This window comes from Rhagoletis zephyria, unplaced genomic scaffold (assembly GCF_001687245.7).
Source record: "Rhagoletis zephyria isolate East Lansing unplaced genomic scaffold, Rhagoletis_zephyria_1.1 Rzeph_scaffold_00002, whole genome shotgun sequence".
In the NCBI taxonomy this organism is placed as follows: domain Eukaryota; kingdom Metazoa; phylum Arthropoda; class Insecta; order Diptera; family Tephritidae; genus Rhagoletis; species Rhagoletis zephyria.
Genome location: NW_016157086.1, coordinates 510,983 through 525,567, shown reverse-complemented (window position 1 = coordinate 525,567; position 14,585 = coordinate 510,983). Strand labels below are relative to the sequence as shown.

The window sequence follows — 14,585 nt, the reverse complement described above, 5'->3', positions numbered from 1 at the left end:
AGCCCACTCTAACCAAACTAAAGTAGTTAAGTTGTCACCTAAACTCGTGTCGACTTTCTGGCAGCAGAGGCGGAGCTGTCACTGCACTTCAATTTAGTTTTATTTTGTATAATTTACATCAGTTTTGTATTTATGATTCGTATCGAGTTGAAACACATTTAAGTTTACATTCTACCATTATAACATCCGTCTTAAAATTTGTAGTTAAATTGTGAAATAACATTCAAATAAAGCAGTCAGCCTTATTCTGTCTAGGTGACACTAGTCTAGACATCTACCTCGCCAGAAGTAAATAACTAATAACCGCGTTATTATGACTGCGCCTAAAAATATGCACTACACGTCAACGAAACTGCACAACACATCATTTATTTAAATCAGTGATGCGTAGAGAGAGCTTTTACTCAATACGCGCCTATACAAAATGTATGGAAAGTTTAAAAGAGCTTTGCCCGCGGGAAAGGCGGTATCCATCAGTGCTTTATTTAAACAATTTTTTCAGAGTGTTTTTCAGAGTATTCTGAGTTGTAGAGAAATTTTAGAGCAGCGTTGGGCAGAGAGAGCCTTTACTCCGCTCGCCTCTATACACAATGTATAGAGACCTTAAAAGAGCTTTGCCCGCGGGCAAGGCAGTGCCCATAAGTGTTTTAAAGCATTCGTAAAGATCTCATCCGATTTTTTGCCGACTTGTCTAAACTAAATAAAAAAAACTGTGCATACTTCGATTCTTTTACGAAGTTTCGGAATAAAACAGGTAACGCAATGAAAATAATGCTATTATGCGAAGATATTCTTCCTGAATTTTTTCAAAATTTTCTTTATTTTTCGTACAGAAATTTCTTAACCAGTTCATGTCAACCACTTAATATAATTTCCTTTGAAGATTCATAAAAAAATTGTTACAGAATTTAGATGCTCTAAAGATTTCGGTGAGATTTCGAGAAATTTGGTTTGCGGGGTGGTAACTTTTTAATATCAGCGACCGGAAGAAATCAAAGCTTTTGATATTTCCATTTTCTCAGACAGCTACAAAATCTTGAAATATTTAAAGTTTGTGCAAGCACTTCAAACTGGCAACTGACTTTCGAAAGTTCCTGAGCGGGGTCACTGGTCCACTTGTCATGATATGGCTATCGGAACCTAGTAGCATGCCGGGTCACGGAGACGACCACGAAAGAGACTTCAGATTTTTTTGGAAAAAAAAATATATTTAAGAACATATATTTTAAACAATATATTTAAGAACTTAATTTACTTATTAAAAAAACTGGATTTTTTAGGCAATTTAAAAGTAGTTGAGCTCACGTAAATTTTAACACTTTTCCGAAAAATTTTGGCGAAGTCTGAGGATGCAAAATTGTATAGTACCGATGGAAAAACAGTGTCGACTTTTTTGATAGGAAGAGTGACGCAGCCTAATGTATAATGGTCCTGTATTCCCAAGAATGATATAATACAAGATTGCGCATTCCCGGCGGCGATGTCATTTCTGGTGTAAAAGTAAACAAAGCCGAAGGGAAGGATAAAAAAAAAAATCGGAATAGTAAATTATCTTAATATTCAATTTTTCGATAGGAAACGTATTTTCATAGCTTTAAATTGTGAAAATATGATTTGTAATCGTGATTCAATAATACAAGGTTAGATAATTATTGACAGCCGCGGTTTCGCACTCCCTTACACAAGGTTGTATTTACGAAGGATGGGGAAAGGGGAGGAATGAAATCCATTGCTGCTAAAATGGTAGTAGAAAAGTACCCAAAGTAGGCAAATAGTAGTGACATTCCGTTTGTAAATTTGTAATGTATTTACAGGAAATATGGCATTTTAAACGAAATGTTAACATATCTACGTGAATTACGCAATTTTTGTGTTGTTTAGCCGTATAAAAACTACAAAAAGTCTCAAAATTAAAACAAAACTACTATGGGTTTTATGTAAACATCCAATTTAAAAACAGTTTATGTTTTCATCAGTTAAATGTGCTTCATATGCATATACAAATAAAGATATTGCACAAAAGCTTATACTTCTATTTCCCAGCAAAGCAACACTTTTTCCAAGTAAATTTGCATAGAAGCAACACTTTGCCACTGCTAAGGGAGCGGTGCGAGAGAGACAACTGTCAGTTTATCGAACCTTGTATTATTGAATCATAATTTGTAATAACAATTAACAAAGAAAATATGAAAAAAACTGTGATTTTAGTAATACTTTCCACTTAGACTTTGCTATATTTACGGTGACCATCATGAATGATCATACCATATAAAAAATTGTTGTATTTATTAGCCCTGAAACAGAATCTTTATTTGTCGAATATTTTTCGATCTTTTGTGAAATCAGCACATAAATATTTCCAGTTGTAACATCAAACATTTGTAGAATATTTTCTCATAACTTTGTACTTTGTGCGCAGGATTTTTTAGCGAGCATAAATTGTTACAAACATTCCAAAGCAGGAAAATATGATACAAATATCCGACTGCTTTTAAAACATTAGTGGTATCCAACGGGATTATTTTCAGACTCGGATTTCTGACAAGCACAATGCAGTAAGTAGCATCCGGAACGCGCTGAAGTGCAAAGCGAACCTTGGAAGGACTGGGAAGTGTAATCCCATCTTAGAGAACTTCTTTACTTCTGCAAAAAAAAAAATTTAAAATTGCCTCCACACCTCCATCCACACATAGCTCATCGATTCGAATCACGAATAATCAAAATCAAAAAAGAATCAAAAAAAAAGAAATACTGGTTCGTAGGCACATCATTTTATGAACATTTAAGGCGCCAAAATATCGAATTCGGGACAAAAACGGGGCATTAAAAGAAATACAGAACATTTAGCGTCCCGTATGAAATGAATAAATTACCAGGACAGCTGACGAAAAAAGAGGAATATTAATTAAAAGTTTTATCACACCTTTCTATTCTCCACCCAACTACTTCTGTATTGAGAACTTCAGAATTCTTGCTCTCACAAGTTGTTACATGTATCGATAAAACCGTGTTTTTTCATTAAAAATTGTGGCGCACTTATCTTAGACAATGCAGTATTGCATAAAGAATAAAATTAAATCGCGAAATTGAATTAAAATTAAAACTTAAATCTTATTGAGGTGCACTACTTACCACAGCCGATATGTCGCAGTATGCGAGTCACTGCATTTTTCCAATTCTGAACATAGAAATAAAACCACGTTTGCATTGAATTACAAAAACTGATTTAATTAATTTGTATTATTTTATTTTTTACCATATACTTACGTATTTATATATGTATGTATGTGTGTTATATAAACTCTTGAAATATAAGTACCAGGTTGACCGAGCTTTGCCCGGAGGGCATATACATTTTAAAGTTTACAAGATTTGGATATCATTGAAAAAATATTTTGGAAATAAAAAAAAAACATTGGATTTCGATATCTATTAAGCAAATTTCTTACTCCAAAATTTAGGTGGCAACCCTATTCCGCAATACGCTGGAAAGAATGGTACATATCTCGAGCGTATATGCACTGTGTATGTGTATGTATAATACTGATTGAAATTAACAAAATAAAAATTGTTATTACATAGAAGCGTGGCAACCCTGATCGAAAATATTTTCTGACCAAGCTTCTCAACAATACCTTTCATTTGATAACCATATTTCGTTGTTTTAGATAAATTCTGCAGAATCGAAAATAAGTGGCAACCTTACACTATTATCCTAACATTTATATACAGGGAAAGCATTATTTAAGAATATTCTCTTGGTACCCATGAATAGTAATATTTACCTGTTTTTCTAAATTAAAAATTAAATAAATATGTGAATCAAAATAGGTGGCAACCTAATTAAAAATATTCTTGAATTAGGGATCTTTAAAATACCTTCCTTTTGATACCCATATTATGATGTTTTAATTAATTTGTAACTAATTTCGAATGGGTGGCAACCTTATAAGAGTATTCTCGGAGATAGTACCTATTCAGATAACCATAAAATCCAAAACATTATCTGTGTACAAAATCTCATCAAAATCGTTAGAGCCGTTTCCGAGAACCCTATGGATATATATATACATATATATACAAGAATTGCTCGTTTAATGTAATAAGATATTAAAAAATAATAATAATTTTATGTGTATTTCTCACTGCCCTTTTTCATTCACAGCGCCGTGCATCACGACGCGCCTCACTGCGCCGCGGCTCCATATCAGTGTTGCCACAGAAGTCTGCCGAAATTCCATGGGATATTTTGGAGCGTCTATTCATGCCATTCCTGTTCTGTCATGCTGCCGCATTGATAATCTCAACACTACTGCATGCATTGGATATTTCACATATCTCCACATTTGCGGTGTTTGTTTGGTTTGCGCTGTCCACAATTGGAGCGGTGCTATTCTATCATTTCGTTAAGGTAAGTGGAGAAAAAAAACAAAGAAAATTTTAAATTAAAATAAACAAGAAGAAACAAAAGTGAGAGAGGAAAAAATATTAAAAAGGAAAGATTGTGAGAATATACTATATACTTTTTAGATAAAGTAGTAAGACAAATTTTAAATATTATTTAAAAATAACTGGAATTATTTTATAATGGGCAGTATCACGATGCGCGAAATTTACTTCCTTCCATAAAATCAATTCTTTGTTTTTTATTTAAACTTCAGTGAATAGCTTCATGTTTTTTTTTTTTATTTTGAGGCTGAGCTAAAACTTAAAGGCAAATATCTAAAATACTAAACCGCATGAAAATATATTTCTCTTCGCATAAAAGATGCTACAAAGGTTTATTACGAACTTACATACTCACAAAATAAATTTAAACTCACAGAAAGATATTTACATTAGAGCAGGTAAAATTTTTTGACCATGCGCCATAGTGAAGCAGGATTCTACGTGTAATTCTAAGCAAATTTTCCGAAGAAACCCTAGGTCTAAAATCAAGTTGGAGTTTGTCAGATTGCGAAAATGGGTTCAAGAGAATGTGAAAATTTTCACTATTGCGCCCTCTCGTGGAAGTTTTAAGAAAAAGATAAGTGCAGAAATGGGTTGCTCATACCAAAAAAAACCCGTACAGCATGTTTTTATACAAAATTAAAGCACTTTTCTACGACAGTACAGCAAAATTCTAAGAAACCTATTTTCGCAGTTTATCAAACTTCGAAGTGATTTTAGGCCCATGGTTTCTTCGGCAAATTTGCTTAGAATTAGAGGTAGCATCCTTCTGTGCTATACGCGCATAGTCGCGCCCATAAAAACTGACCTGCCCTAATGTACATACATATCGCACGTTTAATAATATAACGAAGTATTTCAAAATTTAAATTTTGTGGGAAAACGCAATCAAAGTATAGTTGGTATACAAAAAGACATATGGAAAGACACATATCTTCGCCATATCTGGGAACTATGGTTATATGTGAAACTGAAAATATTCTAGTTATCAAACTTATTATATGCATAATGAAATCTCCAAAATGTAAATTTTATAGTTACATCTCTATATTATTATACGTGCGATATGTACATAGGTATTTATAGGCACACATAAATGTACATATGTAAGTACAAAAGGAGTTGTTACATACGTATATAAACAAATATTATAAAAATCAAGGTGATATTTTATGGTAGCGAAAATGGAAATATTCTAATGAAAATTCATCGCGTAAAAATATTATGCAAAAACAAAAATTTTCTAAAAACCCGTAGCGTATTAATTAAATGTGAAGTCCGCCAAAAAAACTAAGAAGAAGAATAATAAAAAAATATATAATTTAGTAACAAAATTGTCAATGTACATAGCTGCTATCGAAAGTCCGTTGTAGATATATCGTTGCATATCAATAAAAAATTTCATAGCTATAAATTCTCTTAAGCTGGCCGCCAAAAATAGCTAAGCCAATAAAGTGGCCAACCAGTAAAGTTAATTCTGGCACACTGTTTCGCAGTGCTAAAATATGCCACACAATAGGTATATGTATATAAAAAATATATAAAATTAAATAAATATTAATACAGATAAAAAACGGTGAACAGATTAAGATTAAAAATATGCGTTTTTGCCAACATTTTTAAATACGTACTATATGAAAATGCAAATTGAATCGAAAAAACTTTAAACACAAAACAACTGGCAGGAAAAAGAAAAATGAAAAAATATAACAAAATCTAAAAAATCTAATAGAAAACCAAGAACAAAACTGAAAGCATTTGCTTTTACTGCTTGTAGCTGTGAATTAAGCAACTTAAAATTCTTTCTTATTTACATTAGACTATCCCAATAATATGTGAAAAAAAATTTGTTTGCAAATTTTAATATGCATACCCTCCATATTTCTGCCTTTTAGACTAAATAGCGTATATATGCTAACTTAAGTCCAACAAATCTTGCCGTACAAATATTATTTCTGGATAGGTATTCTATTGGAATCCGCAATAAAATTTAAATTTTTGCATAACCCCGATTTGTAACACCTTGCTAATTACATACATACATATATCTCTTCATAAGTTTTCGAAAGCAAATTACAAAAATTGTTTGACTCTCACAAAATAAACAATCTTGTCATAAAAAAAAACTTTCAAAAATATTTCTTGAAAAACGCCTATTTTTTAATCATGGTTTTCACAGTGAATTAAACCGGACTACGATGGCATTATTTAAATCCCTAGTACCAGTAAATTGGTATTCACTATGCAAATTAACTTCAAAAAGTTTAACTATTAATAGCTCAATTAGCTTTAGGGCAGTCCTGCCTATGTTATATGTATATTAAGACCGTTTCTTTAGTTTTATAACGACGTTAAAATCAAGTCTCCCGAGATATAACGATTTGAGGAAGTACATGAATGATCGGAATCACGAAAAAAATCGAACTTTGACAGACCACATCTCCGAAAAAAAGAAAAAAATCCACGAATACGTGTTAGCTTATTTTATACATGACATCATTTTTTTTACGAAATCCGTCCGACTTAAAAAAAGAATGGCTTATATACATAAAGCACACCGTCTTCAAAAGCAGCACAACTCAAAATTACACGTTTATCGGAAGATGTGAAAAACTACATATGTACATATTTCTTAGCACATGAAAATTATATGGGCAAGGGAGACTTCAAATTGGGGTTTCTTAACAAATTATAATAAAAATGTTCTCCAAATTTTGCTGAAAGGTAATTAAAAGCTCTGTGTATATTTTTAGCGCATAATTTCAAAAATACCCAATTTTGAGTTGTGCCTCTCTTGAAGATAATGTTTTTCAAGGTACTAAACCTTGCTATATAATTTAAAGAATTATATATACTTAGCTTTGTACATACATACGTACAGTGCGATTGTTTAAAAAACCTTTCAAATTTTCTAGGGGATGGAGATTTTCATAGCTCAAATTTTCATATTCTAATGGGGCATTGAACTGTTTGTTATCCAATCGAGGAGGATCGAATAAGAACAAAACTCTGGAGAACGTTCCTCTAGAGAACAAACCGAAAACAAAGATTCTGAGAATTTAACATTAAGAAAGAGAGGCGGGTCAGAGGAAATCTAAATCATATCTACTTCCATTTCGTTCATCATGAAGGTTAACTGTCCATTTATGGGCCCATTTTTCACTTTCTGTGCAAGAAAAGTTAGTGTCTTAACACTTTCGTTAACTTAATTTAGTTTAGTATAGTTTAGAGAAAATGTGTTCCCGTTTCGTTCTCTGTCAGAAAGTTCCTGCGACTTTAGTTCCCAAACTGTCGAGAGAAAGTTCCTTAGACTTTGTTCCCGTTTTGTTCTTTTAGAACGTTTCCGAAAGCTTTGTCCGCAATTTGTTCTCCTTGGGAACGTTCCACATGGTTTTCCTCTCATATAATTCCCATTGACAAGGTTCTCGACAGTTTTGTTGTCATTTTGGTTTTCTTTGGAACAAAACTTCGAGAACGACATTTAGTTTCTATCACACCTTTTGTTCTCGGTACCTGGTTTAAACACAAGTTTTAATCCAAAAAAATATCTTTGAAGGACAGTGACCTCTTCGTCCTATTAACCGTATAGATACATATTTACTGCATATATAATATAACAAAAATAGCTATATTCTTCATCTTGGTCTTCATCATTATTTTCAAAATAATAATCATCTCTATAATCATCATGATCTTCATCTTCAACTTAATATTAATCTTAAATCTTACCTTAATCTTAATCGTAATATTTTTCTTAATCTTAATCTTTAGTCCTAATCTTAATCTCAATCTTAATCTCGATCTTTATCTTAATTTTAATTCAAATATTCATCTTCATCTTCATCTTCATCTTCATCTTCATCTTCATCTTCATCTTCATCTTCATCTTCATCTTCATATTCATCTTCATCTTCATATTCATCTTCATCTTCATCTTCATCTTCATCTTCAACTTCAACTTCAACTTCAACTTCATTTTCATCTTAATCATCTAGTAAGCTAGTAAAGTTTTGTGAGCTATGCATTAGACTTTTCTTAAAGCCCTATTATATTAATTTGCGCTTTTTAAGAACTCTGGCTTTTTGCACTCGCTGCCTGTGCAGGAGTGAGGTCATCACTTCCAAACTCCTTATTGTACTCAGTGAGGGAAGGTATTTATGTACATACGTTTCCCATTCAGTGGTCACCAAAATGTCTGCATTTCTCCTTGCTTTCGCGTCGAAAGCAAACGAAGCAGTTTTCTATGTTGCCAATTTGTTGCGGAACCACTAAACAGCCGCCCACAATTACAGAGGATTAGCCACTAAGAGTTTCCTAAGCTTTGTCATAGATATACTCAAAAACCTGCTGATAATCAGTTAACTAGTCGCACACTCATACAATTAAACTACTTATACAAATAAGCTAAGTAGTTAATAAGGGCGTTCAAATCTCATCGGGTATTGAATAGAATGAGCGCAATGTGTTTAGGCAAACCTAAGAGGGTCGGCAAGTGGCTACAATGCGCCAGCAGATAACAATTTCAAGTAAAAACATTTGCCTATTCTCGAGTTCGCATTGAGTGTGCAAGACCATGTAAATATGTTTATATGTATGTATATTGATTAGGATGTTGGATTATTCGGATTGTTCAAAACCGAGTTTCGGGTTATATGATCAAAGTTTTTTCTATATCAAAAGTAAAACATACGAATCAGGTTTGTTTTTATTTTTTTAATAACTTAGAGCGTGTGTGAATCGGCAACAAAGTTCGCGGCGAGTAAATTTTTGACAACTATGAGGTGAATAAAGTTTCAGTAGCTCATGAGACTAGTGAAATTTTTGACAAATGCATAGAAAATTTTGACAATCGCAAAGATTGTTGATGTGTGTAATTTTTCGTTAAATAAAAGCTTAAATTGATGAATTGCAATCAAAGATGGTAGATGTTTTGTAATATTTTATTCCGCATAAATCTGCGGTTATCAAAAATTTACTGCTGTCAAAAAATATTTCATTTCACACAGTAGATTGGCAAAACTGTCTCACCATAGTAAAAGTATTATTCAACAGCTTTCCCCATAGAACTTTGTTACCGATTCACACACGCCCTTATTCGAATTTTCTGACTTTTGACGGATTTTGTTAGTACTCTTGCCGCCGAAGTCGAGTGGCTAGGTGTGCCTACTGAGACTCGAGAGGTCCATAGTGCAATTTCTGGTACCAGCAACATCAAAAAAGGCAAACTTTCGGGTGTACTTCTTCGGAACTAGAGTAAAAGTGTAAATCTCTCCATTAAGGAGTTTACTTAATCCTTTTGCTACCGGCCGGGTCGTATAGACCCGTAAGAGATTTTATTGTGCTCCCATATCAATATCTGATGCCTTTGAGCTCTGCAGCTTCTTTACTGTGCTTATTTTCATGTAGTTTATAATTTTTTGATCATGTTAATTTTTTTTTTTATTAATTGGTATTGCTACTGTAAATTTATTATATTTATATTATTACTTATATAGGGGTCTAATTGACCCAAACGGTAGGTAATGCTAGCTTTTCCCCGATAGACAAAAGGTTAAACTGGAAGAGCTTTGAAAGCTTCGAAAAATTCAAAACTTTTATTGAGAGGCCAAGTTTGTATGAAATATAAAAACGGTTTGTTCGATTAAAAAAAATTCGATATTCGAAAAATCAAGATTTCAAAAAAAAAACGTCTATAGATATCCAAAAGCAAACACGGTGGAAACCGGTTTGGAGAAACCAATTCAATCACCCTAATATTCATACAAGTTTTGTCTTTGTTTACCGACACTCAAATGAGATGCCGTAACAATAAAATCCCTCCTATGCTATTTTCGGCTTCTTGCTTAGATGTGTTTACATATATACATACATATCTGGTAGGGATATCTACCAAATTTGGTTCTGTGCACATACATATGTATCTGGGTATAAGTTTAAGTGCCTTTTGTATGTAGCTTAACTGCCCAAGCGGTCACTTGTGAGCGCAGTCAGTCTTGCATATACCTACATAAGTAAGGGGAATGCACACAAATAGACGCACACACACTACTTGGGTAAAGCTTAGTAGAGCTATGGTGGGCATACATATATACATACATCCAAGGTATTATAGCTAAATTTAGCTTCGTTAGCTGGCCACTTTACATTTGCTAGATTTGCTTAGTCAGGCCACTGACAACGTTCACTTACTTATTCACAAGTGTCTTTCGGTTTACTTATCTCACATCTGTGTGCGTTAGACATTCAAGCCTTTGTTCACATTTTATTTTGGGTACTAATTCCATAAAGTTATTTTTAAAGATTTTTTCTTTTAATGCAAGTTACTTTCTTTCGGGACAATAATTCGCAGTAATTGTGGACCCGTTTGTGTAGAAATTTTACTTTGTCCCTTTTTGAAGAAAGCTTTTACCGTTTTTATTAAATTTTGCTGCTAGTTTTCTACATAAATAACTTTTTTATGTTTATAAGAGTCAAAGCAAAACATAGAAAATATTTGAGAGTTAATCAACTTAACTAGACAAGGACAGTTAAATGCGCATTCATATGCTCGGGATATTATGTAAACTAATATCCACGGTCGGAGTCTACATTTGTAGCAAGCATTTATTTGTATAGAGTATCATGTAAACAAGTGAAAAAACAAGGTACACAAATCTGGTTGCCCCGCTATCGCTCTCGACATCGGAGTTTACTCAGGGCAACAAAAGTCGGGAAAACTCCAATTGTGAATTCTTCGCAGAGTTCCATTTGCAACACCACAATACAAAGAGCAGTATCCGCTGAGTAACTCTTCGTATAGGAATTTAGTTTTGCTGATATGGGGTTTGGAAAAAGTCGTTTTTCAATATTAATATTTCAAGGTAAGGTCAAAAGGCCTGCATTCCTTGGGATACAACCAGTTTCGGTTTGGGCCGAGACCAAAAAGCTCTCCAATTGACTCTATTCTGTGTCAATTTGCGCCAGTTGGTTATACCGAGCGCAGACAGATCCTTCTGCACTGGGTTCTTCTGTTACGTTAATGGGCGCCATTGCTTTCGTTGTCCACCCATGGTCGCGGAGTCGAAGGATCTTTTCATCGGAGCGTCGCCATCCATGCGTACAACATGTGCAAGCCAGCGCAATCGCTGTATTTTTAGCCGCTTAACTACGTCCATGTCATTGAAAAGCTCACATAGTTCGCCATTCCATCTTCTGCGATACCCGTCGTCCACGAAAACAGTCCCGTAAATTTTTCGTAGAATAGTTCTCTCGAAAGCTCCCAAAGCTTTCTCATCTTTGTTCGATATCGTCCAAGTTTCTGCGCCAAATAAAAGGAAGGGCATGATGAGAGATTTGTAGAGCGTGATTTTTGTTCGTCGAGATAGGGATCTGCTTATCACTTACCTACCGAGCGAAAAGTAGCACCTGTTGGCCAGAGTCATTTTTCGCTTGATATATGTACATATAGGCGGAAGTTGTTGGTGGTGTTTATGCTGGATCCTAGGTATACAAAGTCCTTCACTACCTCAAAGTTATAGCTGCAAACAGTGACGTGTGTCCTGAAACGTGTGGACTCTTTATATGTTGCCAGAAGGTACTCGTTCACCGCTGGACCAACTTCTTTAGCTTATTTTCATAAACCGGTAAATGCTGCGATTATGTCCCTTTGTTTCAGACCTATGGCAGCATGGACATCAAAAAAGCATCTGATTTTGGCAGAAATGTGTTAAATGATCTCAAAAGATATTCAGCATTCTCCCGATTCAGTGTAGCCAGGAAAGTAGGCCTCTTCATCATCGGGTCACTTCGCCATTATCTTTCCATATCAGTAATGGTATCGTAGGAGACTTAGCAAGAAATTTCAGCAGACTGCGTGTAAGAAATTTTCTCAATGCTGTCACAGAAGCTTCTTCGGGGACCTTTTTTTGCTCTCCCATTCTCTTTTTTATATGAGAATAATTGAGTTTGGTACTCTCTAGGCTAGGTACTTTCGCCGCGCCCCACTCATTGTCATAACAGCGTCCGGTTATTTTTAGTCTGCAGTAGGGATGTAAAAAAACATCGATGTATCGAGCAACATCGATGGTCGTGGCTTCAAACATCGATGTTCGTCGATTTTTTTACGAATCCGATGTTAAATCAAAACATCGATGTTTTGAAAAACCACGAAGATGTTTATTCACTAATTTTTCACCATTTCATTTTTTGCGCGCTTTAAAATTTTGTGCCAGCGTTTAATAGCGATTAATAAGTACTTTCGTGGAATCATGCCCAAGTATGTTTCTTTAATAAATTCGCATATTACATTTAATAAATGTTCATATATGTATACGTATCTATATAAGTAAGAAATACTTTAATTGGTTTATAAGTATGTAGTGTACATATGTGTTAAGCTACATGTATTACGCCAGAGATTCTAATTCATGCTAATATTTTAGAGTAATAAACGAACGAAGCATGTGCTGGAGGTATTTTGATAAACTGTTAGCGGGCTCAGTGAAATTGTTTTTAACTTTCCTTACAATATTTGTGAAAATAAAAATGTAATCATATCGTCACCTGAACTGCGAAAAGACGTAACAACATCGTAACTGAAATGGAAAAAGTCGTGACTAAACTTTTTTATTTTTTTCATTAAAAGATGTGGGAGTTGTAATTTGATGAAATCCATCATATCAATCAAAAACTGAATTTAGAATTTTGTATTAGTTACGACTTTTTATGTCTTTTTGCATTTCGGGTGATAGTTATGTGATTAAATTTATACTTTATATTTGTTTTGTAAACCACCTCTCTGAGTAAATATGTTAACAATAAGAAACAGTAATCTTTACCGTTAGTTCAACTTTTTGAATCAGCACACAGGTTGAATAAAAATTAGAAAAATCTGTAAAAACACCGATGTTTTCATTCGATACATCGAACTACCATCGATGTAATATTTCGAAACATCGATTCTTCAAACATCGATGTTTTCAACGTAATTTACATCCCTAGTCTGCAAGTGGCCATTAAGGCTTCCCCACGTATGAAAACATAAAGTGACGGTAAGTACAGCAAGTGCGTCAAGAGCACTATACACCACTAAAAAAAATTAAAGTTAAATAAAGAGGCTATCAAGCAACCATTTTGGTTCTTTACATCGAAACCAGATAAATTTTCGTGGACCCCCCTTTACAACTCATGGACCCCCATATTTTGTTCACGTCACCCTGGACCCCCGTCGAGTCTTCCGTGGACCCCTGGGGGTCCCCCTGGACCACTTTGGGAATCACTGCCTTAACAGATCCTTAACGTTTCATCTCTGCCTTTGACATTCTTTGTGGCACACTGCCGGCTTAGATCATGGTCTAGGAATCAAGGCTGTACAGGATACATGGGTATTGAGGGCTGCTACAGCCGAGTGCTTAGAGCTGTGTACTTCCAACCCGTAAGATAAAAGTTCGGTCCCTGGTCCAAGCAATATCTAAAATTAAAAAAAAAAAAAATCTAACAGCCGTCGCCCCTCTGCTGGTCCTAGTAAACTTCGGTGGGTATTTCTGTAATGAAAAGCTTCACCACCAATTAGAGTAGAAGCTCGGCCAAATATTGGGCAAAAGTGTAAGCGTCAAGTATTTAATTTAACCGGCTCCTCGGAAGTCAAGATTACTTTCCCTGACCCAACTTCCTTAATGTGAGTAATTTCCCATAGTTGCAAGTTTTCCTGGGATTCTTAAAGGCTATTAAGAACAACCCGCAAATATTGTGCGATATGTTGCTTTCTTTTTATTAATTCTCAGACTTATAAAGCTCCAAAATCTGTTCGCTATTCTTAAGCTACTTTCAATTTAAATATTCTTGTATTCGCACTCTTACTTTCTCTGCTCTTCCATATCTTTGCCACTCAACTTAAAATTCCTCCTCCAATGGAATCTGTCGTAAAGTCGCGGCCGCCATAGCATGTGTCATGTGTCAGCAAAACGGTTTCCACTGTGCGGTTTGGCTCGCACCATCATTCGCCATTCGACAACAAATTTATTATACATAGATATTCAAATATTTGGCAAAAAGAAATTAAGCCAAAAAAAAAATGGAATGTTACCAAAGGATTACACGCAGCAAAGTTGACCGGTGTTGGGCGGTATTTTCTGTGAGTTTCAGGCGGACGCGTCATA

At 34.4% G+C, this 14,585-nt stretch overlaps 1 protein-coding gene across 1 annotated transcript in view; it reads left to right on the top strand.

The window, feature by feature from the left end:
• Window positions 1-14,585, top strand: part of LOC108365680 (D-beta-hydroxybutyrate dehydrogenase, mitochondrial) — a 119,098-nt gene that overhangs the window by 18,766 nt on the left and 85,747 nt on the right. Inside the window, exon 3 of the mRNA XM_017619825.1 lies at window positions 4,166-4,411. Within this exon, the coding sequence (XP_017475314.1) occupies window positions 4,166-4,411 (246 nt within the window). The remainder of the gene's footprint in view (window positions 1-4,165; window positions 4,412-14,585) is intronic.